Source organism: Coregonus clupeaformis, chromosome 27, assembly GCF_020615455.1.
Source record: "Coregonus clupeaformis isolate EN_2021a chromosome 27, ASM2061545v1, whole genome shotgun sequence".
In the NCBI taxonomy this organism is placed as follows: Eukaryota; Metazoa; Chordata; class Actinopteri; order Salmoniformes; family Salmonidae; genus Coregonus; species Coregonus clupeaformis.
Genome location: NC_059218.1, coordinates 27,526,679 through 27,552,783, shown reverse-complemented (window position 1 = coordinate 27,552,783; position 26,105 = coordinate 27,526,679). Strand labels below are relative to the sequence as shown.

The 26,105-nt window shown below is 41.4% G+C and overlaps 1 protein-coding gene and 1 long non-coding RNA gene across 2 annotated transcripts in view; one reads left to right on the top strand and one right to left on the bottom strand.

Moving 5' to 3' along the window:
- LOC121541687 (BMP/retinoic acid-inducible neural-specific protein 1) overlaps positions 1 to 26,105 on the top strand; it is a 133,991-nt gene that overhangs the window by 94,158 nt on the left and 13,728 nt on the right. Inside the window, exons 6-7 of the mRNA XM_041850924.2 lie at positions 19,244 to 19,480; positions 23,526 to 23,748. Of these exons, the coding sequence (XP_041706858.1) occupies positions 19,244 to 19,480; positions 23,526 to 23,748 (460 nt within the window). The remainder of the gene's footprint in view (positions 1 to 19,243; positions 19,481 to 23,525; positions 23,749 to 26,105) is intronic.
- LOC121541688 lies at positions 13,901 to 17,105 on the bottom strand. The gene is made up of 3 exons (XR_005995783.1): positions 17,013 to 17,105; positions 15,919 to 16,066; positions 13,901 to 14,139 (listed from the first exon to the last, which is right to left on the bottom strand). It is a non-coding gene; the product is annotated as an uncharacterized LOC121541688 (long non-coding RNA).

Genomic DNA, 26,105 nt, shown 5'->3' with positions numbered 1-26,105 from the left:
TCAGCATCCTCTCCAAGGTCAGAACCAGAGGGCATACTGGGGTAGAAGAGATCATTACCTCCACAGTGGAGATATGGGGAGAGGCCTGCCACTGAATCTCAATATTGTGTCTTTGGGAAGGCCCTGCAGGAGCCAAGTCCCTGCACACGGCGGGGGGTTAACTGAGAGTTAGGGCCAGAGAATGGATCATTGTTCAGGCACAGCGTGTCCCAGAGATGGAGGTCAGGAGGGAGGAGATGAGCTGTGCTGAGTGGGCCTGTGTTTTTCTCTCTTTCTTTTTTTTCTATCTATATCTCTTTCAATTTCAATTTTTCTTTATCCTCTATTTACTTTTTCTATAACTCACTTTCTTTCTGTCTTTCACTCTCTCTTACTCAGTTTTTGTCTCTTTCACCATCTATATCTTTCATTCTCTTTCACAATTTTTTCTATCGTTCTTTCTCTATCCCTCTGCTCTCAGTGGCAGTTGTGTCTGTTGCTAGGGGAGGCCAGCTCTTGGAACATAGTTAATGGTACTGGGGATTTGCCACTACTGTGAATCATAAGTGGATGGATTCCATGACTTCTGAGAGAATTCGAGTGCTTCTTTGACATTTGCAGGTTATGAATCATAATTAATGATACAATACTGCAATAATAACTCCCAAAGGAGCTCAGGTGCTTAGTTTTTAGTGAGTTTATTTTTTATAAACCTTTAATAAGCTTCAATAACATTTTTGTTAGAGACTTGATTCATGTTGACATGAGATGCACAGCCTTAAAAAATTAAATAAGTGAACGGTAATCCCAGTGTAACAAACTAACTTCATGTCTAGCAGTATCTTCAGTTTACCGAGTGCGAAGTGGTGACAACCATTGTTCGATACCATTCAGTTACACATGGATCTTTGGCCTTTTTTCAAGCCTCACCATTTAATGCATTTGAACAAATTAGGATTAGGGATGCAGCCTCTCTGTATATTAGTATTCATAGTCACATTGGTGAGGACAAGCTGCAGTAATGGCAAACCCACTCCATTTCCTTCCTTTTAATTAAACTTTTTAATCACTTTCCTTTTTCCTCCAGTCTACTTCGTGCCCTCTAGTCTCGGCACTATATCTACCTAAAGGTATACAAAATCAACACAGAAAGAACTAACCATTCTCCATTACCTCTGTTTAGATTGAATCACATTGGGAACGTATACCAAGTGCACCCTGCATAACTAGCAATCTTTTTACTTCCCTTTTGGACCAGAACAGAGATACATTATGGAAAGAGCTTCAGAGAAATAAGCCTGAAATTGTTTAAACCAGCCATGATACTCAATCCAGCATGTACTGCAACCAATGTGAGAGGAACAGTGAGCTTAGTCATGGGCACATTTTCTCCTTTGACATTTGACTAGAACACCTAAATAACAACATGTTCAAAGGAAGATGTTTTTCTGGCCCTGCGTTGTGTGAGCCGCTGGCTTGCAACCACAGATAACATACACAGGTGATAGAACAATCAGCTCCCAGTGCTTGGATATTCCCTCTGTTTCCACTTAGATTTAGATTAAATGCTGCGACAGAATCTGACATCAAGGGAGCTACCTATCAAAGCAACCAGCCTCTTTTCTCTCCCCACAAGCAGAATTGCTAAAAGTAATGGGGCAAACTGAGTGATGCCTTCTTTTTCCCCCGCCTTTCTGACAAACCTCAGAATTTGAGATGACACAGGAACACTTTTTTGCATTAGACCTCTTGTGTGACTCACTTTAAGCTTTGCTGGACCATGCAAAGGCCTAGTTCATTGAGTAGTTTGGCCTATAATGTTTATAGTGCATATTCATGCATACTTCAATACATGTAAAAAAAGAAATGTTTAAGGACAACTCAATGGTATCATGTCTCATTATCCTTACCTCAATCCAACCTCAAATCTTTATTCCAAAGCTATTTACAGCTTTGGAATAAACACTTCCTCTGCTTTCCATTTTGATTTTGCCAAATTAACTACAGTATACTCTTTATCCATTCTGGTCTGCCACTTCTGTAGCACTCTGCTTTCTTCTTGTAAAGATTTTCTACAATTAGTGAGTAAACACACTATTCTTTCAATCCTCATTCATTTATTTTTATCTTCTCTTTAGTACACCAACCTGAGTAACCCTGATATATTGGTTTGTTCTCAGACACACTACTTTGTGTCTCCGTGTGCAACTATAAATAATGTCACCCTATCAAGGAGAGTGAGAATTAAGTGAAGGTGGGAATTAACAAGTTGTAGTTAAAAGGGCAAGTCTTTTGTCATGTAATCATGGGATTCGGCCTGCATCTCCCATGAAGAATGGCGCATGCAGGGCGGTCGAGGACTTCAGAGGGCTCCTGCCTCCCACCCACTCCCCAAACCATCTCCCAGTCCCCAATCACCCCCGATATGGCCGTCATAAATTAGCTGCAAAACAAAAGCAAAGTAATTATCTTTTTTTCCCTCTCGCTCTCTCCTTCTCTCCTCCTTCCAGGAGCTATGGAGCCCATCTTGGAAGATTTATGAATATGTTAGAATAGCCTGAGCCAACAGTTTTCAAAGTAGTGAAGTGAAAATAAATTAAACAGGCCTCTAGGTAATTCATCTGAAGTGATGGATTAGATGCTCATCGCTCTGCTGCTTGATTCTTGTCCTTTTTTGAAGCAGCTGTAAAGATTTAGGAAACAAACAAACAAACATACAAATCAATGTAAACGTGTTTGATGACAGACTTGTCAGATTGATTAGGAAGGAAATTGACATTGCCATGGGAAAATATTGTATTAGATAGAAGAAGGAATTAATGTTGGACTTGTGTGTGTGATAGGCATCGCAATACACACATTCTCTCTCTGCCCCGCTTTCTCTTTTATCTCTCTGCCCCTCTTTGTCTTTTATCTCTCTGCCCCTCTTTGTCTTTTATCTCTCTGCCCCTCTTTGTCTTTTATCTCTCTGCCCCTCTTTCTCTTTTATCTCTCTGCCCCTCTTTGTCTTTTATCTCTCTGCCCCTCTTTGTCTTTTATCTCACTGCCCCTCTTTCTCTTTTATCTCTCTGCCCCTCTTTCTCTTTTATCTCTCTGCCCCTCTTTCTCTTTTATCTCTCTGCCCCTCTTTCTCTTTTATCTCTCTGCCCCTCTTTCTCTTTTATCTCTCTGCCCCTCTTTCTCTTTTATCTCTCTGCCCCTCTTTGTCTTTTATCTCTCTGCCCCTCTTTGTCTTTTATCTCTCTGCCCCTGTTTCTCTTTTATCTCTCTGCCCCTCTTTCTCTTTTATCTCTCTGCCCCTCTTTCTCTTTTATCTCTCTGCCCCTTTGTCTTTTATCTCTCTGCCCCTCTTTGTCTTTTATCTCTCTGCCCCTCTTTGTCTTTTATCTCTCTGCCCCTCTTTGTCTTTTATCTCTCTGCCCCTCTTTCTCTTTTATCTCTCTGCCCCGCTTTCTCTTTTATCTCTCTGCCCCTCTTTCTCTTTTATCTCTCTCTTTTCACACATGCACACACCCACAAGATCATAAGACAAATCGTGCAATTGATAAAATCCTAATGCAATTTGGAGAGCATGCAGTACAGTCTACTGATGTTAATAATGCGCCGTATCGAGCTGCCTCTTGGTATTGCAGCTGCATTTGAACTGAGGAATTATTCTCTTTATAAAAGTACACTTGCTTGGGCCTAGATAACTAATAATACCGGATCATTTCGAAGATGGTTAGCTGTACTCTTTATTTCACCTCTCTACACCGCCGTGGAGCCCCATCGTTCCCGGCTACCTGATGAAATCTCTCCACACTGACCTCAGGGTCAACTCTCAATTGAAGGTGGTCAATCCAGAGTGAGTTTCCACTTGGGCTGGCAGGACCATAAATCAGCTATTTCTTTCCTCTCCGGCAGCTTTAGGCCCCTCTGTGTCAGCAGGCAGCAGCAGCCATGGATCAGTTGGGCTGCCATGCTAGCTGCCTCCTTTCTCCTCCCAGCCATGGACTCACACTTTCTTGTCTCCCATCGATTGGGATTTTGTTTTTCTGATTGAAGGGTGCTCATTTTTGACAGATCAATATTACCTAGCTTCAAGTTTTTTACGGCCACTGTCGTCCATGGAGTTTAAAGTGCCTCTAAAAAAGGGTTGATGTTTATGTCTCTCTGCAGCACTAGCAACCTCAAAATAGCTATAGATTGTGTTTTGAGCTTTGAAACCCTGTCATGTATTAATGTTCGGATTTTAATAAATATTATGTTGGTTTTGGCAACCACATCACTAATGGGAATCAATTACGGGAATGAAAGAAGCAGGGCGTTAATATTATAACTATTATGATCAAAGTCTAGCTCTTTCAACCTCACTTTTTCCATGTGACATTGAGATTTGAATTAGTGACACTTTCAGAGTAGTTGTATCTGTCTACAGCCGAGATGGAATTGTTGGAACTTGCACGCATCAGTGTCACACCTCTCTGGCTAGGCGCCTCCAGGATTCTTGTCGAATATGTGATTTGTGGCTTAATCCACAAAGTGTGTGAGATATCAGCGGAAGATCCCACCAGCCGAGCTCCTGCTAGCGCTGCAGTGCACAAGAACACATGGCTGCATGCGTTCAATTCTACTGGTGCATGTGACTGAGCAGCTTGTCCACTCTCACACTGCAGCACACACACTGCAACACACCAACAAACAAACACATTTCCAATTCCACTGTTTGAAAACATACCTTTGCACAGTTGATGACTACAGCTCTGAGACATTTCTATCACATAGTTGCAGATTGTGTAGGGACATTCATTTGATACCACCAGTACAACAAGCACTATGTTTTTGCAACAGTCTGCAGCCGCTACTATTACAAAAACTCATAAAAGTACTACTGTTAATAAATCAATAACATTATTGTCCCCGCTGTAGTTGTGATGCTGTGTTGGTACAGAAGAAGAAAACAAGTAATCATTGGTTTAGTATTGCCCTGACTCACCATGTCTCTCTGTGTCTGTGTCCAGTGTTCAGCTCCATTGGCAATATTTCAGCACCACGGACAGCTAATCTTGTGGTCCCTGCCTGATTCAATCCACCAATTGTTGCAAAGTGCAATTTCTGCCTTGCCCTTTCTGAGCAGGCGGTAGTCGGCCTGCATGCCAGGCTTTTACAGTAATTACGGGAGCCTCTCTCATTATTCTTTGAGAAAACAGATTAATTATTAGGTTCCTCTGTATAAACCAATGATGTATGTAAACTCTGGATTGCTGCTGCTATGCATTGGCCATTGAAAGGCTTTGAAGCCTTTGGTTGCGGGTTGTTCCCCAATGCTGGAAGCGGGGCCTGAGTGAAAAAGTTTGGTAACCCCTGATCTAGTGTATATATAAATCATTGGTATCTACCTGGTGTTGCTTCAGTGAATATGGGATTGGGCCACCACAATCCTCCTACTATATGCAACCCAAGCATTATTGTGGAGTGCATTCTAGGTAAACTACAGTAGCATGAATGCATTTCTCCAGATAAGCTCTGGCAGTGCTCTATTGTTCTACTAGTCTAGGTGTTAGCATAATGTGTTCCGATATTCATAAAAATGAAATGAAATCCAGTAGTCTACTTGAAAGATTAGGTAGGTAATACATCATGCATTTGTATGATTTTCTCAAAATGAAACCAGTGATTTAATTTAAGTGTTTGGAAGACATGAAGGGCAAGATGCAGAACATTATTCCTATTTATTCATTCTTAAATGAGGTTGTCACTCTCTAGCTAAATAATCTGCTGCACCAGCAGTCCTGTTTTACAACACAAGAGAGCTCCTAGCTTGTACCACACTGACAACGCTGTGGATAATCTGCCCAGAACAGACATAGAAACGCTTTAGCCATTTAAATGCTAAGTAAGGCACAGCCAGAACTGTAAAAAGCTGCATTCTAAAAGATGAGGATGTCTACAGCCAGAACGTGAAAAGTTGTATACCAAAAAATGTAAATGACTAGTTACATTAGGTACACTGTAGAGTCCTAGGTTGATCTGAACTAAGCGGGCACACAAAGCAGAGGAGTAACAGTTACGGTCTTAGCACCAACTTGCGGCCCCTTTGATTACGAAAGACATGGGGTGAGCCTGCGATGAGGAAAAAGAGGCGGATTTCCAGTTTAGAGGTCTTCATGTTTTATGCGGTACTAACAGGAGCCAGTGTAATTTAATGCCCCATTCAAAGTAATGCACTTTATTGCACCAGTGGATTAAGTAATGATTATTTTGCGAATTTGCGGCCACACAATGGTCAATTAATCTTTGACGAAACTGTAGCTTATGAGGCGGAGCATGGCATCACTAGGAGCGGCGAGCGTTGGCAAGGAGTCGTGAACGCTCGGCCGCCGCCCGCACTCATCCATCAGCATACCAAAATAGAACTCTGTCAGAATGAGCTGGAGCGAGACAGCAAAGTCTTGGGCACAGGACACTTTTCTGCATTCATGGGCCACTTTTTAGCATTCATGGAAGCCTGAGTCCTGCCACAGTGTATGCATGTTATATGTGAAGGAAATACTTTAGCCTATGATGTATGCAATCAGATTAGCTGGCTTTCAAGGTTCTATTTATTAGTGGCAGAGTCAGGCAGAGGGGTTGCTGTGAATTATGTGCACTGACAGAGCATGAAGTTGGAGGTTATCAAACGGTGGCTAAGGAATTCTGATATTTGCTTCCATTTTAATGGCAACTCTTTAGGGATCCAGCGTTAAACTCCCTGATGTGCTACCTCTCCGGCATCTGATGGTTTTTAGTGCTGTCTAAAAAATATACGGCACACATTTGGCTATAAACATATAATGGAATCAGACTAAATGTTTCAGACCCTTTTAGTCATAAAAATACGTTTTTTTTTTACCTCAACAGGATTCCTCTTCACTTTTTTCCTGAGGGCATAGGTTTGGTATGAGCTAAACACGTATCCACTGCAAGATATTTTGATATTCCCCACTGGGCACAGATGTCAATTCAACGTCTATTCCACATTGGTTAAACGTAATTTAATTGAAATGACGTGGAAACAACATTGATTCAACTAAAGTTATTACACTGATTTCGCTCCATTTTGATTTTGAAGAGACCATCAGATGGGGTGGTTATGACTGAAGAAGAGGAGGAGGAGAGAGAGAGAGAGAGAGAGAGAGAGAGAGAGAGAGAGAGAGAGAGAGGGAGAGAGGGAGAGGGAGAGAGAGAGAGAGAGAGAGGGAGAGAGGGAGAGAGGGAGATAATTAATTACAGAACTACAGAACAATAATTATTTAAATAACGATGAACTCTACAACCCAAAAAAACCTGTGGTGCTGATGGTATTTTAAATGAAATTATCAAATACAGACCACAAATTCAAATTGTCTATACTCAAACTCTTCAACATTATCCTCACTGCAGGATTTTACCAAATTACCACAATAGACCACATATATAGCCGCCACACTCTAAATTACAAACAAGTATACTGAAACAAAGGCAATATCTACTCATGTTTTGTAGACTTTAAGAAAGCCTATGATTCCATTTTTTTTTTTTTGTGTAAACTAATAGAAAGTGGGATTGGAGGGAAAACATATGATGTTATTAAATCAATGTACAACTTAAAATAACACATGTAGAGCATAATTGACACATACCCTTCCCGTATTCGAATTGAAACAAGAGCCATCAAATTTTACAACCATCTAAAAACAAGCGACCCCGAAACAATGCCCTACAATGTCAAGAGATGAAAAAGAGACGAGTCCCCTCAGCCAGCTGGTTCTGAGGCTCAGTTCATTAACCCAAACCAACCCCTCAGGACAGCAGTCAGAAAATCTGGCCCAACCAAATTATGACAAAGCAAAAAAAAAAAGAATACTATTGGAAAGATACCACAAAAAATCTAAGTAAACTTCAATGCTATTTGGCTCTAAACAGACAGTACACGGTGGCAGTCCACTGTGACTGGTAGAAAACTGATGAAAACACTGACTAGGTACAGACTCAGTGAGCACAGCCTGGCCAAAAAGACCGGTCATCACAGGTAAACCTGGCTGCCCAGAGAGAACAGGCTGTGCTCACTCTGCCCCCAGGGAGAGGTAGAGACAGAGCTGCATTTCCACTTATATTGTGAAAAATACTTAGACCTAAGAGAATCTTTCTTTCCCAAAATGATCATTCAGTACAAAGAATTTGAAACTATAAAGATTAAGAAAGAAAACTAATATTTATTGGGTGAAAAGACACCATTTGCTAATAATGTGGTCTCCTGCCACAACCTGGGGGATGGCCAGTGTCAAGTGCAATGTAATGTCAATAATATTTGCCATTTTGTTTTGTTCTGGCTTTCTTACCATGCCATGTGGCTTTTCAGTCATGTTGAGACTGGCCTACTACTATTGCTTTAATTTATTATTATTATCATGAATATTGTTGTAGTTGCTGTTAATGGTAATACCATTTCCACTACTACTATAACTATTATTATTGATGCCTTATTGCTGTTGGTCCCACCATTGTTGTTATATGTGTACTTTGACAATGTAAGTAATTTGACTTGCCATGCCAATAAAGTCTACTGAATTTAATTTAAGAGAGAGAGAGAGAGAGAGAGAGAGAGAGAGAGAGAGAGAGAGAGAGGGGAGAGAGAGAGAGAGAGAAATGGGTACGGACTGAGAGAGAGTGGTGTGCTAGAGAGGATGAAGGAGTGAGAATGAGTCAGAGAGGCAGAGAGAAAGTATCCACTGAGCACAGAAGTCAGTTCAACGTGTAGTTTTGATTTACTTTTGGTTGAGTTGTCAACGAATGTGAATTCAGAGTGAAATCAACAAAAAAAGCACTATGTCATGGACATTAATTAAATGTTGGGTGAAAAAAAATACAACAGTTCCTTATGTTGATCACTTTTTGGAAATCCAATCAATTTTGACGTTGATTCAAAGGCATTACATTGAAAATAATAAAATAATAATGACGTCTAAACAATGTTAATTAAACCAGTTTTTGACCAGTGGGTAATGAAGAGAGTCAGAGAGAGAGGGGCTGTGTCCGAAATATGGCTTGCCTACTACTTACTTAAACTGCATACTGTGTACTAATAGTACACATACTATTTAGAACATACTGTTTCGTAAAAGGTATGCAGTAAGCAACAAATATCAATATACTACTCATCCACACTGAGAAGAGGTCATCGAATGTGCAATCGTGCTTGTTCCCCACCATTTGTACATTTTTGTAGAGCGTGTTCTACATACTACATTTTTGAAATGTCACATACTATATAACTTTAGATTTTCACATACATACCAGTGGAGGCTCCTCAGAGGAGGAAGGGGAGGACCATAAAAGTAGTGAAACATTAAAAAAGTTATCCTTTTTAGATAAAACTATACTAAATATATTGACGTCACCAAATAATTAATTAAACACACCGTTTTGCAATGAAGGTCTACAGTAGCCTCAACAGCACTCTGTAGGGTAGCACCATGGTGTAGCCAGAGGACAGATAGTTTTCGTCCTCCTCTGGGTACATTGACTTCAATACAAAACCTAGGAGGCTCATGGTTTTCACCCTTCTTCCATAGACTTACACCGTAATTATGACGACTTTATGAGGACGTCCTCCAACCTATCAGAGTTCTTGCAACATGTTGTCCATCCAATCAACGGATCATAGAATGAATCTAGTACAGAAAGCATAAGCTACAGCTAGCTAGCACTGCAGTGCATAACATGTGGTGAGTGGTTGACTCAAAGAGAGAGAAAGACAATAGTTGAACAGTTTTGAACAAATTAATTTATTCAAAAATTAAGGTGAAGCAGCAGAGAGAGAGAGATAAAGAGATATTTCATTATATATTTTTTTCAGTTTCACTTATGCTAGCTTATGCAGCTAATTTGGCTTACTCAACAACCTGTCTCAAACAAAGATGAATGATATCTATGTTAGCTAGCAGGCTAAGGCTATCCAATTCAAGGTAAGCTTCTGTTGCAAAACATTTCTTAAACAGAAGCAAACAGAACGAAATGGGATGGACCTATCTGAATTTGTCCAATAAAAACTCTCGCTTTAGTTACAAAATGTAACATTTTGCAACTGTTTTGGACTAATGATTACACCCTAGATCAGCTAGATGCAGGAAAGAGTGTACAAGGCGGTATTGGATGTGTCAATGTCTGTCACCTTGATTACTCCAATTTGTCTCTCGACGTTATAAACTTTCATTTGTAGACTAGGTTGTAGCAACCTCATGATGGGTATAGGGCAAATTTGAGTATCATGTAGTAGCCTAGAACTATCGATGTTATATTGAGCTGGGTGAATGGAATATGAATAACAAACAGAAATAAGGCCATGCTCATTAAAAAAAATCAGCCTCCTTAATCTTAAACGGCACCGACCGCCACTGATATGCAGTGGGGAAAAAAGGTATTTAGTCAGCCACCAATTGTGCAAGTTCTCCCACTTAAAACGATGAGAGAGGCCTGTAATTTTCATCATAGGTACACGTCAACTATGACAGACAAAATGAGGAAAATAAATCCAGAAAATCACATTGTAGGATTTTTTATGAATTTATTTGCAAATTATGGTGTAAAATAAGTATTTGTACAGGTCAAACGTTTTCTGTAAGTCTTCACAAGGTTTTCACACACTGTTGCTGGTATTTTGGCCCATTCCTCCATGCAGATCTCCTCTAGAGCAGTGATGTTTTGGGGCTGTCGCTGGGCAACACGGACTTTCAACTCCCTCCAAAGATTTTCTATGGGGTTGAGATCTGGAGACTGGCTAGGCCACTCCAGGACCTTGAAATGCTTCTTACGAAGCCACTCCTTCGTTGCCCGGGCGGTGTGTTTGGGATCATTGTCATGCTGAAAGACCCAGCCACATTTCATCTTCAATGCCCTTGATGATGGAAGGAGGTTTTCACTCAAAATCTCACGATACATGGCCCCATTCATTCTTTCCTTTACACGGATCAGTCGTCCTGGTCCCTTTGCAGAAAAACAGCCCCAAAGCATTATGTTTCCACCCCCATGCTTCACAGTAGGTATGGTGTTCTTTGGATGCAACTCAGCATTCTTTGTCCTCCAAACACGACGAGTTGAGTTTTTACCAAAAAGTTCTATTTTGGTTTCATCTGACCATATGACATTCTCCCAATCCTCTTCTGGATCATCCAAATGCACTCTAGCAAACTTCAGACGGGCCTGGACATGTACTGGCTTAAGCAGGGGGACACGTCTGGCACTGCAGGATTTGAGACCCTGGCGGCGTAGTGTGTTACTGATGGTAGGCTTTGTTACTTTGGTCCCAGCTCTCTGCAGGTCATTCACTAGGTCCCCCTGTGTGGTTCTGGGATTTTTGCTCACCGTTCTTGTTATCATTATGACCCCACGGGGTGAGATCTTGCGTGGAGCCCCAGATCGAGGGAGATTATCAGTGGTCTTGTATGTCTTCCATTTCCTAATAATTGCTCCCACAGTTGATTTCTTCAAACCAAGCTGCTTACCTATTGCAGATTCAGTCTTCCCAGCCTGGTGCAGGTCTACAATTTTGTTTCTGGTGTCCTTTGACAGCTCTTTGGTCTTGGCCATAGTGGAGTTTGGAGTGTGACTGTTTGAGGTTGTGGACAGGTGTCTTTTATACTGATAACAAGTTCAAACAGGTGCCATTAATACAGGTAACGAGTGGAGGACAGAGGAGCCTCTTAAAGAAGAAGTTACAGGTCTGTGAGAGCCAGAAATCTTGCTTGTTTGTAGGTGACCAAATACTTATTTTCCACCATAATTTGCAAATAAATTCATAAAAAATCCTACAATGTGATTTTCTGGATTATTTTCTCTCAATTTGTCTGTCATAGTTTAAGTGTACCTATGATGAAAATTACAGGCCTCTCTCATCTTTTTAAGTGGGAGAACATGCACAATTGGTGGCTGACTAAATAATTTTTTCCCCCACTGTATACAGTATATACCGTATATACACTATATATACACTGAGTATACAAAACATTAAGGAAACCTGCTCTTTCCATGAGATAAACTGACCAGGTGAATCCAGGTGAAAGCTATGATCTCTTATTGATTAAAATCCACTTCAATCAGTGTAGATGAAGGGGAGGAGACAGAAAGAAGGATTTTTAAGCCTTGAGACAATTGAGACATTGATTGTGTATGTGTGCCATTCAGAGGGTGAATGGGCAAGTAAAAAGCTTTAAATGCCTTTGAACGGGGTATGGTAGTAGATGCCAGGTGCACTGGTTTGTGTCAAGAACTGCAACGCTATTGGATTTTTCACGCTCAACAGTTTTCCATGTGTATCAACAATGGTCCACCATCCAAAGGACATCCAGCCAACTTGACACAACTGTGGAGTCAACAGCTTTGAAGACCTTGTAGTGTGGGGGGGTACAACTCAATATTTGGAAGGTGTTCCTAATGTTTGGTATACTCAGTGTATACCCAGAAAGCCTACTATTTGGAACACAAGTATGGGTATTCGGACACGGCCAGAGAGTGATCTGATTGTGCTGAGCAGTGACAGTGGTCGTGTCCGAATACTCATACTAGCGCAATACATACTTGAACTGCATACTAATTTTGATGTTTGATCTAGTAGAATTCACTCGTCTTTTCAGACTCAAGTGTTTGACAACAGCTGATAATCAGATAAATTGACACGCTGTACCAAAATGAATGAATGGCGGTAGTTAGATGACACATTCGGAGTACTATTTTCGAAATTTCACATACTATAAAACATTCTTTCTTCGCACACTATTTAGTACGCTAGCATGGGTATTCGGACATGGCCGGTGTGAGTCCTGCAGTCTGGCCAGTAATGCTGTAATACTTACAGGAGAATAAGAGGCCCTGGTGCTTGCAGGGTGTATAAGGGGGCTGAGGCACCCGGTGTTATTGTGCACTCGGCCGCTGGCACTGCCTCTGTCAGCGAGCGGCGTCGATCCGTGAACTCGCCATCTGGATTCCCCCACAAATCACATTAAAGTTTCAGGTCCAGGAATACATCAAGCTAAATGAATATTGGCTCCGGGGGCCGCAGACAGGCCTGATGGAGAAAAAGCCCTTCGCAATCCAACTCTTTGTGGTTAGATATGATCCATCCATCCATCCCTCCCTCCCACTTTCCCTTTCTCATCTACCCCTGATGGGCACTGGGACTGATGAGGTGGACAGACAGAATAGTGAATGGAGTATTATGTCACAGAGAGAATACAAAGCAAGGTTACACAGTGGAAGTACATGTGGTGAGCATACTGAGACACAGAGCAGAGGGGGAAAGGGGGATACCTACACTGTAAAGCTTTTCCCTGTAAATTTACAGCATTATACTGGCACCACAGTGGCCAGCTTAATACTGTAATTTTGCTTTACAGCAGAGATGCTGTAATATGTTTTACAGTACCATTTTCCTTACTTTAAAGACATATTACAGCATCCTTGCTGTACATTTACAGGGATGCTGTAATGTTTTACAGTAAGGAAAATAGTACTGTAAAGCAAAATTACAGTATTAGTCTGGCAACTCTGGTGCCAGGATAATGCTGTAAATGTACGGTGAATTTCTACCTGAAATCTAAGTGTAAGAAAAACAACACATTGGTACATAAAATACATTTATTCAAATTGGTAACATAAAAAAACAAATTAACAACAGAATTGACAATAGAAGTTACAAGAAGTTAACACATACAGTATGTAACCAAATAAGATAATCATTACAACACTAATATAAAACCAAATTGTGTGCCTGTGCGTGTGGGCTGTGGGGGAGAGAGAGCCAAAGAGAGAGAGGGAGACGGAGTTAAAATTGGGATTGGGTACAATCCTAGCTCTTCCGATACAGAGCTCCGAGCTCCAACATGCAGGACTAAGTTAAATAAAACAATGAAAATAGAAATAGTACAATATACATAATAACAACTGTAGCAGTGATTAATAAATACATGTCCATTGGGGTGGACATTGACCATAGGGGGAGCAGCAGTCAGACTAGAAATTATTGGCCAGTCTTCCAGTTTTCGCCATAATGCTCCTGTGCCACCTGCGTCTGAGTAAGGAAAATGGGAAGAACAGGCCATGGTTCGGATGGCTGAGGTCCCTGATGTTCTTCTTGGCCTTCCTGCGACACCTGGTGTTGTAGGTGTCCTGGAGGGCAGGCAGTGTATTTTGTAATTTGTATTTATTAGGGATCCCCATTAGCTGCTGCCAAGGAAGCAGCTACTCTTCCTGGGGTCCAAACATATTAAAACACTTACACTTACATATAAAACAAAATATAAAACAGTACATCATATAACATTATTACACCACTACCTATCTACAATACAAAATGTTTAATACCACCATACAACAATATCACAATGTGTGCGTATGCATGTGTCTATAACTTTGTGTGTGTCTCTTCACAGTCCCCGTTGTTCCATAAGGTGTATTTTTTACCAGTTTTTAAAAATCAGATTCTACTGCTTGCATCAGTTACCATCAGTTACCTGATGTGGAATAGAGTTCCATGTAGTCATGGCTCTATGTAGTACTGTGCGCCTCCCATAGTCTGTTCTGGACTTGGGGACTGAAGAGACCTCTGGTGGCATGTCTTGTGGGGTATGCATGGGAGTCCGAGCTGTATGCCAGTATTCCAAACAGACAGCTCGGTACATTCAGCTTGTCAACACCTCTTACAAAAACAAGCAGTTATGAAGTCAATCTCTCTTCCACTCTGAGCCAGGAGATACTGACATGCATGTCATTAATGTTAGCTCTCCGTGTACTTTTAAGGGCCAGCCGTGCTGCCCTGTTCTGAGCCAACTGCAATTTTCCCAAGTCCCTCTTTGTGGCACCTGACCATACTACTGAACAGTAGTCTAGGTGTGACAAAACTAGGGCCTGTAGGACCTGCCTTGTTGATAGTGTTGTTAAGAAGGCAGAGCAGCGCTTAATTATGGACATACTTCTCCCCATCTTAGCTACTGTTGTATCAATATGCTTTGACCATGACAGTTTACAATCCAGGGTTACTCCAAGCAGTTTAGTCACCTCAACTTGCTCAATTTCCACATTATTCATTACGAGATGTAGTTGAGGTTTAGGGTTTAGTGAATGATTTGACCCAAATACAATGCTTTTAGTTTTGGAAATATATAGGACTAACTTATTCCTTGCCACCCATTCCGAAACTAACTGCAACTCTTTGTTAAGTGTTGCAGTTATTTCAGTTGCTGTAGTAGCTGACGTGTATAGTGTTGAGTCATCCGCATACATAGACAAACTGGCTTTACTCAAAAATGTAAGGGGCCTAGACAGCTGCCCTGGGGAATTCCTGATTCTACCTGGATTATGTTTGAGAGGCTCCCATTAAAGAACACCCTCTGTGTTCTGTTAGACAAGTAACTCTTTATCCACATTATAGCAGGGGGTGTAAAGCCATAACACATACGTTTTTCCAGCAGCAGACTATGATCGATAATGTCAAAAGCCGCACTGAAGTCTAACAAAACAGCCCCCACAATCTTTTTATCATCAATTTCTCTCAGCCAATCATCAGTCATATGTGTAAGTGTGCACCCAATGGTGCGTTCAGCTGCGTGCATCACCCTCTGAAGCGCCTTGCGGTCCGCAACGGTGGAGTTGCCATTCCAGGCTGTGATGCAGCCTGATCTATGATCAGGGGGTACTCTGTTTGGGGTAAGGGGATCCAGAGGAGGTGAAACACACAACAGCGAAGTTAGCGCCGCATCAGGTGTTCCTCATGGGGCTCAATAACAAACCTCCTCAATTCTGATTTGTCAGCGCTTCTCACCCATATGACAAGCATAGAAACATTAATAATATAATGAGAGACAGAGAGCACCAGGGCTGTTACTCTGTGGGCAAAAAGACATGGGACAAGGGACATATCAACCTGGTGTCGTGTGTATGTGGACTTACCTCACTAGAGGTTTTCATTCAAACTCAGTGAGCTCTTGGAAGAATGGGGCAAGGTAGGGATTGAGAACAAACAGCTGGCTTCCTCTGGGCCACCTTGTCATGCACTTTGTTCCATCTTCAGGATTCATCATCTTGGGTTGAGTCAAACCTACAGCATATATCCAATATAGTTTATGAAATCAATAATAGGCCTTGAACATATACAAATAAGACAGCTAGATACACCTACTTCAAACCCTAGCAAACTAATACAACATTGCTATAGCCTACACAATATCACAGATTATTTTACCAGACTCACAACATTTTCCTTTCTAGCTGTGCCACCAAATATTTACGAACTACTGGTAAAGTGAACAGGTTTAGCTAATACTGTAACATTATGGAACAATGTTTTTTAAATTAAACAAATGGTTAGAGGGAGATGCAATATGGACAATCCCGGCCTACAAAACAATGATTTATGTTGCGCAGATGAGAGCCAAGTGAACCGAATCACACAGGGTTGTGACAGCTAAGGAGGACACTCTGTCCCGGTATTTTAGCCATCTAGATGGCTACCAATATTGGTTATTTCTTGTGTAGGCTGCTATCCTACTTGACATACTGTATAATCCGCCACGTTACTAATTTCCACAGCCGACACTGTGCTAGGCTACAGCTGACCAGTGGCACTGCACCTTAGGTCGGCAGGCACATCGAAACAATATTGTGCACTGATCATTCGCGTCAGCTTTAGCGGCTCGCGAGTACGGCCCACAACGCTGTTTATGTGTAAAATGCGGCCATCTTTTGAACTGCTAAAAACAAGCCATTTTCTCTGTAGTAATAACGGTCACGAATCTGCGCTCAGTGTATTCTCTCGGAGGCTGCGATACAGCCTGTAATCACAATATTCTCTCTGTGATGTTTTTCTAGGTCGCACAGCTAGATATCTATGAGCAATTTAGAGCAGACCGAAATGGCTTTTGTCAACTTGAACTAGCTAGCTAGCAAACGTTAGCCAGCTATCTAGTTACGGTAGGTAAGGAAACATGCAGTAATTCAACATTGGCTTGCAATAAATGTGCTTATAAACAATGCAAGGTACCTACCCAGTAGCTGCTGAAAATATTCTTACACTTCACAGCCGCTTTAAGAAGATATTTACTAAACTAGTCTGAGCTTCATATGTCTCACCTGACAGCTTGAGGTTGGCGCCTGAAACTGATAATTTGAATCTACAGTAGGCATAAACTATTACTGTAAAGAAATACAGTATGTTAGAAGAATTTTTACAGGAGGCTTCAGAATTACAGTCAATAACAGTCTTTTTCAGCATTTTGCCCATAATGCAGTGCAATCTTCAGCATGAATGCTGTAAAATACATGAACGGTATTATACTGTGCATCCTACAATGTTTTACTGTTAAAATTACACAAAAGTCTTACAGTGTAGTCAGTTGCACAACTGAATGCATTCAACCGAAACATGTCTTCCGTATTTAACCCAACCCCTCTGAATCAGAGAGGTGCGGGGGGCTGCCTTAATCGACATCGGCGCTCGGGGAGCAGTTGTTGTTGAGGGTTAACTGCCTTGCTCAAGGGCAGAATGGTAGATTTTTCCACCTTGCCGGCTCGGGGATTCAAACCAAGGACCTTTTGGTTACTGGCCCAATGCTCTTAACCGCTAGTAATCTTTGTATGCCTATGAACTACTAATGACAGACTCGTTGCACTCAATAAAACTATATGAGTGTTCAACGGTGTGCATGTATCTATCTTTCTTTCATGCCTCTGCACTACTCTCATAGAGCTAGGTTGCACAGAGGTAGTAATTGAACTGTAGTAACCTTAGAGATGCACATGGTTTCAGTTATTAGTCAGGTAACATGAAAGGAATAGGATGAGTTAGTATTATAAGGATAGCCACCCACAGCTAGGTTTAATTCTTCACAATCTTTGGTAGCAAATGATGAACTTTGATAAGTGACGCTTTGGGATTTAGCTTCATGTATTAGGCTCATATCACTTTGGATCTTAAGACCTTCATTTACTTTGAAACCACCCACCAGTTTTCAGTTTAGCTTTTCTTGTGGATTTAATGAACGGCATAATCATATTGATTCTCCTGCTGTTTATTTGCTGGCAAGATATCGTTAGATACAATAATGTGTAAAAATAGATGGCTGCACTGCACAAAATGTATTTGCATTTCATTTAGTACCGTATTGTTTTGTTGATTTTGAAGCCTGGTTTTCATGTTTGGGTAAAAAGCAAGTATGGGAACATAATTAGTACAATCACTCAACAGCCCAATAACACATTACGTTATGGTCTCAGTTGCATATTTGCAGAGGCACTGTTTGCACTAACATCAAAGCTATTAAGAATATATTGCCTTGCCAAGATGCGGTTTCATTACATTTTTTCCAATCCAATGGTTTGTATTGCCAAGGATTTATTTCCAGGACTGAAGAGAAAGGGTTTTGACTTAGCTGTCAGAGCTTCTCTTCTATTAGATCCCTTGGGTGAGATATAGACGTGCTGGAAACTGAAAAGTATAAATACCTTGTCAGTTTTAAGTGTGAAGAAGTGCTTTCAGTCCAACGAACTTCCAGATTACTAAGGCTACGTCACCGCTAACATAAGAGGCAATTATCTATTAGCAGCATGTTGCCAAACCATATGCACACACATACACACATACACACACACACACACACACACACACACACACACACACACACACACACACACACACACACACACACAAGGAATAAATTACTGCTGTGTTAAATAAACCAAGACACAACAAGACAGCAGCCATCAATCACTGTTCCATTTTGTCACATCATGAGTAGCCCTCCGGAGAAAGACAGCTCAAAGTCAAACATGGGCAAACTTTTAAACCAACTCTATAAACCCTGTTCAAAACTCATCAATATACGTTAATGTACAGAATATGTCATGACAAAAGTGCAACCTGCAAACCCCATCAGTGGCTTTCCTTACTGTTATAATTTGAGGTATACTGTATTGGTTTGAAGGTATAGACATGCAAAATAGTATTATAATGTACGTCGTCCATCCCCTATGTGGTGTAGTACCACTATTGTTTTCTTACTGCTTATAATTACAGCCAGGTTCTCCCATCCAAGTATTTTTTGTGTGATGTCATTTTTCATGTCACTCAAACAATCCTTATTTTCCAAACATGTATATCAAAATATTCTCACTGATACAGGTCTGCAGGTCAAATATTCAGTTCAAATACAATTTTATACCAACCTCAAAACAGTGTTATAGATATGTGTCTTATGAACCATTTCCCTTTGTGTTCCAGGTCTCCAGGTCATCTTTCCAGAGTACCTCCAGGAGAAGTTTGTCCAGTCGGCTCTGAGCTACATCATGTGTAACGGGGAGGGGGAGTACGTCTGCCAGAACAGCCAATGTATCTGCATGTGTGCTGACGAGTACCCACAATGCAACTGTCCTATCACTGACATCCAGATCATGGAGAACACCCTGCTTGGGCAGGCGGAGTCCTGGGCTACCTCTTACAAGGACTTTGAGAACTCAGGTAAGCAGGGAAGGATATGGTAGCAAATTCTAGTTTACTGTAAGTCTTGTTAGACTACTGTACAGTCTACTATAGTTTTGTTCAGCCATGTGTCTTCGTCCACAAACACGATGGTTGTGGTAAGTGATGTTACTGTTGAGTTCAGGTAACATATTAATTAACATCATGCTTTGGATTGCATTTATTGTTATTTTAAAGTAATTTAATGTTATTTTAGCCCATCCAGCAACTATATTCCTAAAGTAAGGAAGAAACAAAGATATAGTGGCTTGCAAAAGTATTCACCCCCTTGGCATTTTTCCTATTTTGTTGCCTTACAACCTTGAATTAAAATGGATCTTTTGGGCAGGTTGTATAATTTGATTTACACAACATGCCTACCACTTTGAAGATGCAAAATATTTTTTATTGTGAAAAAAACAAGAAATAAGAAAAAAAAACAGAAAACTTGAGCGTGCATAACTATTCACCCTCCCCCCCAAAGTCAATACTTTGTAGAGCAACCTTTTGCAGCAATTACAGCTGCAAGTCTCTTGGGGAATGTCTCTATAAGCTTGGCACATCTAGCCACAGGGATTTTTGCCCATTCTTCAATGCAAAACTGCTCCAGCTCCTTCAAGTTGGATGGGTTCTGCTGGTGTACAGCAATCTTTAAGTCATACCACAGATTCTCAATTTGATTGAGGTCTGGGCTTTGACTAGGCCATTCCAAGACATTTAAATGTTTCCCCTTAAACCACTAGAGTGTTACTTTAGCAGTAGGCTTAGGGTCATTGTCCTGCTGGAAGGTGAACCTCCGTCCCAGTCTCAAATCTCTGGAAGACTGAAACAGGTTTCCCTCAAGAATTTCCCTGTATTTAGCGCCATCCATCATTCCTTCAATTCTGACCAGTTTCCCAGTCCTTGCCGATTAAAAACATCCCCACAGCATGATGCTGCCACCACCATGCTTCACTGTGGGGATGGTGTTTTCGGGTGATGAGAGGTGTTGGGTTTGCGCCAGACATAGCGTTTTCCTTTATGGCCAAAAAGCTCAATTTTAGTCTCATCTGACCAGAGTACCTTCTTCCATACGTTTCGGGAGTCTCCCAAATGCCTTTTGGCGAACACCAAACGTGTTTGCTTATTTCTTTAAGCAATGGCTTTTTTCTGGCCACTCTTCGTAAAGCCCAGCTCTATGGCTTAAAGTGGTCGTATGGACAGATACTCCAATCTCCGCTGTGGAGCGTTGCAGCTCCTTCATGGTTATCTTTGGTCTCTTTGTTGCCTCTCTGATGAATGCCCTCCTTGCCTGGTCCGTGAGTTTTGGTGGGCGGCCCTCTCTTGGCAGGTTTGTTGTGGTGCCACAATCTTTCCATCTTTTAACAATGGATTTAATGGTGCACCGTGGGATGTTCAAAGTTTTGGATGTTTTTTTAGAATCTAACCCTGACCTGTACTTTTTCACAACTTTGTCCCTGACCTGTTTGGAGAGCTCCTTGGTCTTCATGGTGCCGCTTGCTTGGTGGTGCCCCTTGCTTAGTGGTGTTGCAGACTCTGGGGCCTTTCAGAACAGGTGTATATATACTGAGATCATGTGACAGATCATGTGACAATTAGATCCACACAGGTGGACGTTATTTAACTAATTATGTGACTTCTGAAGGTAATTGGTTGCACCAGATCTTATTTAGGGGCTTCATAGCAAAGGGGGTGAATACATATGCATGCACCACTTCTCCTTTATTTTTTATATTTTTCATTTCACTTCACCAATTTGGACTATTTTGTGTATGTCCATTACATGAAATCCAAATAGAAATCCATTTAAATTACAGGATGTAATGCAACAAAATAGGAAAAACACCAAGGGGATGAATACTTTTGCTAGGCACTGTATTTGCCTTAGATTCAGGTTAAATTAACTAAGATAGCAATAAAGAAGATAACAAATGATAAGGATATCCCATGACTAGGCTCCTCTCTTGGCTTCCCTCTCCGGTTTGCGTAGAGGCCAATTATGACTATAGGACCATTTGCATATGGATCTCAGCTAGGCTCTAATGACCGGTCTTAAGCCAGGGCTACTTCCACTGATCTGTCCTCAAACAAAACACCAGATGCAGGTCTTTACAGCATCCAATATCCACAGCAAACAGTGATATAATGGTATATCCACTGACAGTAAGCTCTAAATCCAGCAGTTTTTTATTCAGATGTCGTCATTTTACGTGAGTCACCTTCCATAGAATACACCACATAAAGCGTGCATGTTAACTTCTTGGAGCCAATCTGCAATAAAGTGTGGTATGAATAATTCAGCGGCCCATTCAAACGCCTTCTGGTTTAGAAGAAGGCTCTAGCAGTTAATTGTAACAGTCAATTCTCTCTACACCCCTCAGTCAAGTTTCACTAATCATGCCATAGGCTAAATGTGTGTGAGGAGCCATTGTCACTCAGTCACATAGGGAAGCCACCCACCATGCAATCAGTACAGGCCACTGCATGAACCCAAGGGTGAAACAATAACTTCTGTAGATTTTTCAATGCATGGCATTAATGTGAGATGAACCCACTGCATTATATAGCTTGCAAAATAGAAGATGTGACCTTGAAAGATATGTGTGTGTTTGTGTGTTTGTGTGTGTGTGTGTGTGTGTGCGCGTGTGTGTGTTAAGGGTAATGGTTTTGATGTGTGACTATTTGGTGTGTGGGTGTGACTATTTGGTGTGTGTGTGTTAGTGTGTGTACATTTGTGCGCATGGATGCACGTGTGTGTATGCGTGTGAGCCTGTGTGTGTTGAATATTTGTCTCAAGCAGCAAGCAATTCTTCAAAACCGATGGCATCATTATAAAACTGTTACAATTAAAACTCAATCTGCATCGTTTCAGTTGGTGAAACCCCATCAACAAGCCACCATATTCCACATGCCTAGTGAATGACCCATATAGAGGGGCGGTTATGTCTGGCCACACACATATACACACACATACTCAGCCACATCCCCTGTCTCATCCCCTACTGATCAAGTCAGAGTAGTGAAGTACAGAGGATGTTGGACCGGGATACTCCCAAAGGGAGTCGCTCAGTATCCACCTGACGGGGCTCATACTCATATATTATTAACAAGTAATAAAAGGAGACAAATAAAACCTGACAGCCATACATATATATTTATATATTATAGAGGACACAAATTGAGTTTGAGTCGCTCAAGGTCATTGGCTGCAATATATCCACTGAAGAGATTTCTAAGATGAAGTGCCTACAGTATCAGATAGCCATTTTTAAAAGAATACATAGAAGGGGAGAAAATTGTGTATTCCTATTTAAAGGTAGACTACGATTTGACGCTGATGCAGAAAGTACATTTCTGCAACAACTAAGAGCATTGAAGCATGACCCACTGGGCACAGACATCAGTTCAATGTCTAGTTTTGATTTACATTTGGCTGAGTTGTCAATTAACGTGAATACAACGTGAAATCAACAAAAAATATCACAATGTCATTGGATTTACTGTAGGTTCAAAGTTGGGTGAAAAAGAGACACAATTCAACGTTGATTCAATGTCATCACTTATCATTTTTGGCTTCTTGGAATGACATGGAAACAACATTGATTCAACCAGTTTTTGACCAGTGGTGAAGCTAAACTTCTCTGCTGTTTTGGTCCCCTGGCTACCAAGCTCTAATAGCGTAAAGCGAACCTGTGCACATCCGCAGATACAGTGAATGAATGTGTAAGATGGAAATCTTGCATCTCGCTCATCTCAATATCTGCGGTGCTGCTTGTGGTAACGTCATTTTGCTGAGTCTACCTTTAATGAGAGTATTTTGTTTGATCAGATGTATTATAATCATGTATGCCAATGGTATTTTGAGAGCTTAATTCAAGGCATGTAATGCGTCATGATACACGCAAGCTTCCTTGTTCAGGAAAACAACACCTGAGAACAGAAAGCACAGGAAGGAGACTGATCCAAGGTTGCTCTGACAACAGACAATCTTTGTCTGTGTCCCTCAAGATCTCTTACACACACTCCTTCCCTCTCCCTCCTCTAGATGAGTTTAAGTCGTTCCTGAAGAGGCTGCCCTCCACCCACTTCCTGCCGGTCAGCAGTGTCCACCTCCTGTGGGGCAGTGACTGGGACCTGCAGGCCCGCTACCGCCTGCTCCAGAGCTCCCTGGAGACCCAGAGGCTCAAGATCCAGCGCACCGCCCGCAAGCTCTTTGGCCTCAGCATCCGCTGCCACCACAACCCCAACCACCAGATGCCTAGGGAGAGGTGGGTCTAAGAAGCAGTAAAAAGGCATTATGTAACCCTGCTGCATTGTGTTGTAATGTGTTGTTTTGATGATGCAGAATTTTGGTGCCAATGCTGTGGACCACGGTATCATGAAAGGTAACTTAGAAATTTAGATAAACTGCAACCAAGGTGACAAAATTAATCTGTGAGAGAACTCTGTTAGGTAGGGGATTTTCTGTATTCCGTATCAGTAATGCCTGTTGAAGTACTGTATGCGAAAACTTTATGATACAGTACATGATGCTTTTTGACTTTGAATTTCCCGGCTCTTATAGTTCGGTCCATGAAATCATGTAAACGCCCAATGAACCCCAGTCCTACCTAGTATTTCACGATGCAGGATTAAAAATAATCTAACCATGGGAGCTCTCTGGCCGGGTCAGTGCACAATGTGCCATCACCTACTGTGACTGCAGATAGCACGCTTTGCTGCACACATGGCACTGTGTTAATGCTAATGCTGTCTGAAATGCATTCTAAAATGGAGTCATTCCACCCCATAATATACCAGACAACATGGAGAAAAATAGCACACTAAATACCAGACATAAAAATAAATAAATAATAATGTTACAGCTGCGTGGAATGTCAATATACAAATATAAACAGAGAAAATCCTCAAAATATTCAGTTATGTGGTTAAGGAACGCACAGCTGTCAACTGTCACTAAGGTAGAAGGAACAAACCCACGCTAGGATGCAAGCTTTGGCAAAGGGTTTGTTCAGAAGTGTTATCAAAGCAGTGCAGTGCACACTCCGTGCTCGGCAGAGCACACATCAAGGACGCCTGACGGCACTGTGAAGAGATACTGTGTTTGTTTATTTGTTTTTACATATGTGTGTGTGTGTTTATGTGTGAGTGAATTATTGTGTGTCTGTGTATGTATATATGTGTGTGTGTGTGCTCATGCATCCGTGTCAGTGAGAGATGCACTATGCCAATAGGCATCCTCCCTTCAGACCAGGACCCACATCAGTGTTACTCTTTGATACCACCAATGCAGCGTACACTAAGCATACCGAGATACTAGTGTTTGTAGTATCTTTCCTCTGTAGACATACAGTACACAGGGCTGATATGACACATGTGTAGTCCCTTGCTGTGGGGCTCAGTTCAAGGCACAGGTTTAACAATTGGTGTTTATATTTAAGCACACAGATTATCAGGTGGGTTTACTATGTACTCCCACATCTGTTAGGATGAGTTGGGGTGATATCTTCTTCCAAATGTCATGTACAGTACCAGTCAAAAGTTTGGACACACCTATTCATTCAAGGGTTTTTCTTTATTTTTACTATTTTCTAAATTGTAGAATAATAGTGAAGACATCAAAACTATGAAATAACACATATGGAATCATGTAGTAACCAAAAAAGTGTTCAACAAATCAAAATGACAGCTTTGCACACTCTTGGCATTCTCTCAACCAGCTTCACCTGGAATGCTTTTCCAACAGTCTTGAAGGAGCTTTTCCTTCACTCTGCCGTCCAATTCATCCCAAACCATCTCAATTGGGTTTAGGTCGGGGGATTGTGGAGGCCAGGTCATCTGATGCAGCACTCCATCACTCTCCTTCTTGGTAAAATAGCCCTTACACAGCCTGGAGGTGTGTTGGGTCATTGTCCTGTTGAAAAACAAATGATAGTCCCACTAAGCCCAAACCAGATGGGATGGCGTATCGCTGCTGAATGCTGTGGTAGCCATGCTGGTTAAGTGTGCCTTGAATTCTAAAAAAATCACAGACAATGTCACCAGCAAAGCACCCCCACACCATAACACATCCTCCTCCATGCTTTACGGTGGGAACTACACATGCAGAGATCATCCGTTCACCCACACCACGTCTTAGAAAGACACAGCGGTTAGAATCAAAAATCTCCAATTTGGACTCCAGACCAAAGGACATTTTCCCACTGGTCTAATGTCTATTGCTTGTGTTTCTTGGCCCAAGCAGGTCTCTTCTTCCTATTGGTGTCCTTTAGTAGTGGTTTCTTTGCAGCAATTCGACCATGAAGGCCTGATTCACACAGTCTCCTCTGAACAGTTGATGTTGAGAAGTGTCTGTGACTTTAACTCTGTGAAGCATTTATTTGGGCTGCAATTTCTGAGGCTGGTAACTCTAATGAACTTATCCTCTGCAGCAGAGGTAACTCTGGGTCTTCCATTCCTGTGGTGGTCCTCATGAGAGCCAGTTTCATCAAAGCGCTTGATGGTTTTTGCGACTGCACTTGAAGAAACTTTCAAAGTTCTTGAAATGTTCCGTATTGACTGACATTCATGTCTTCAAGTAATGATGGACTGTTGTTTCTCTTTGCTTATTTGAGCTGTTCTTGTC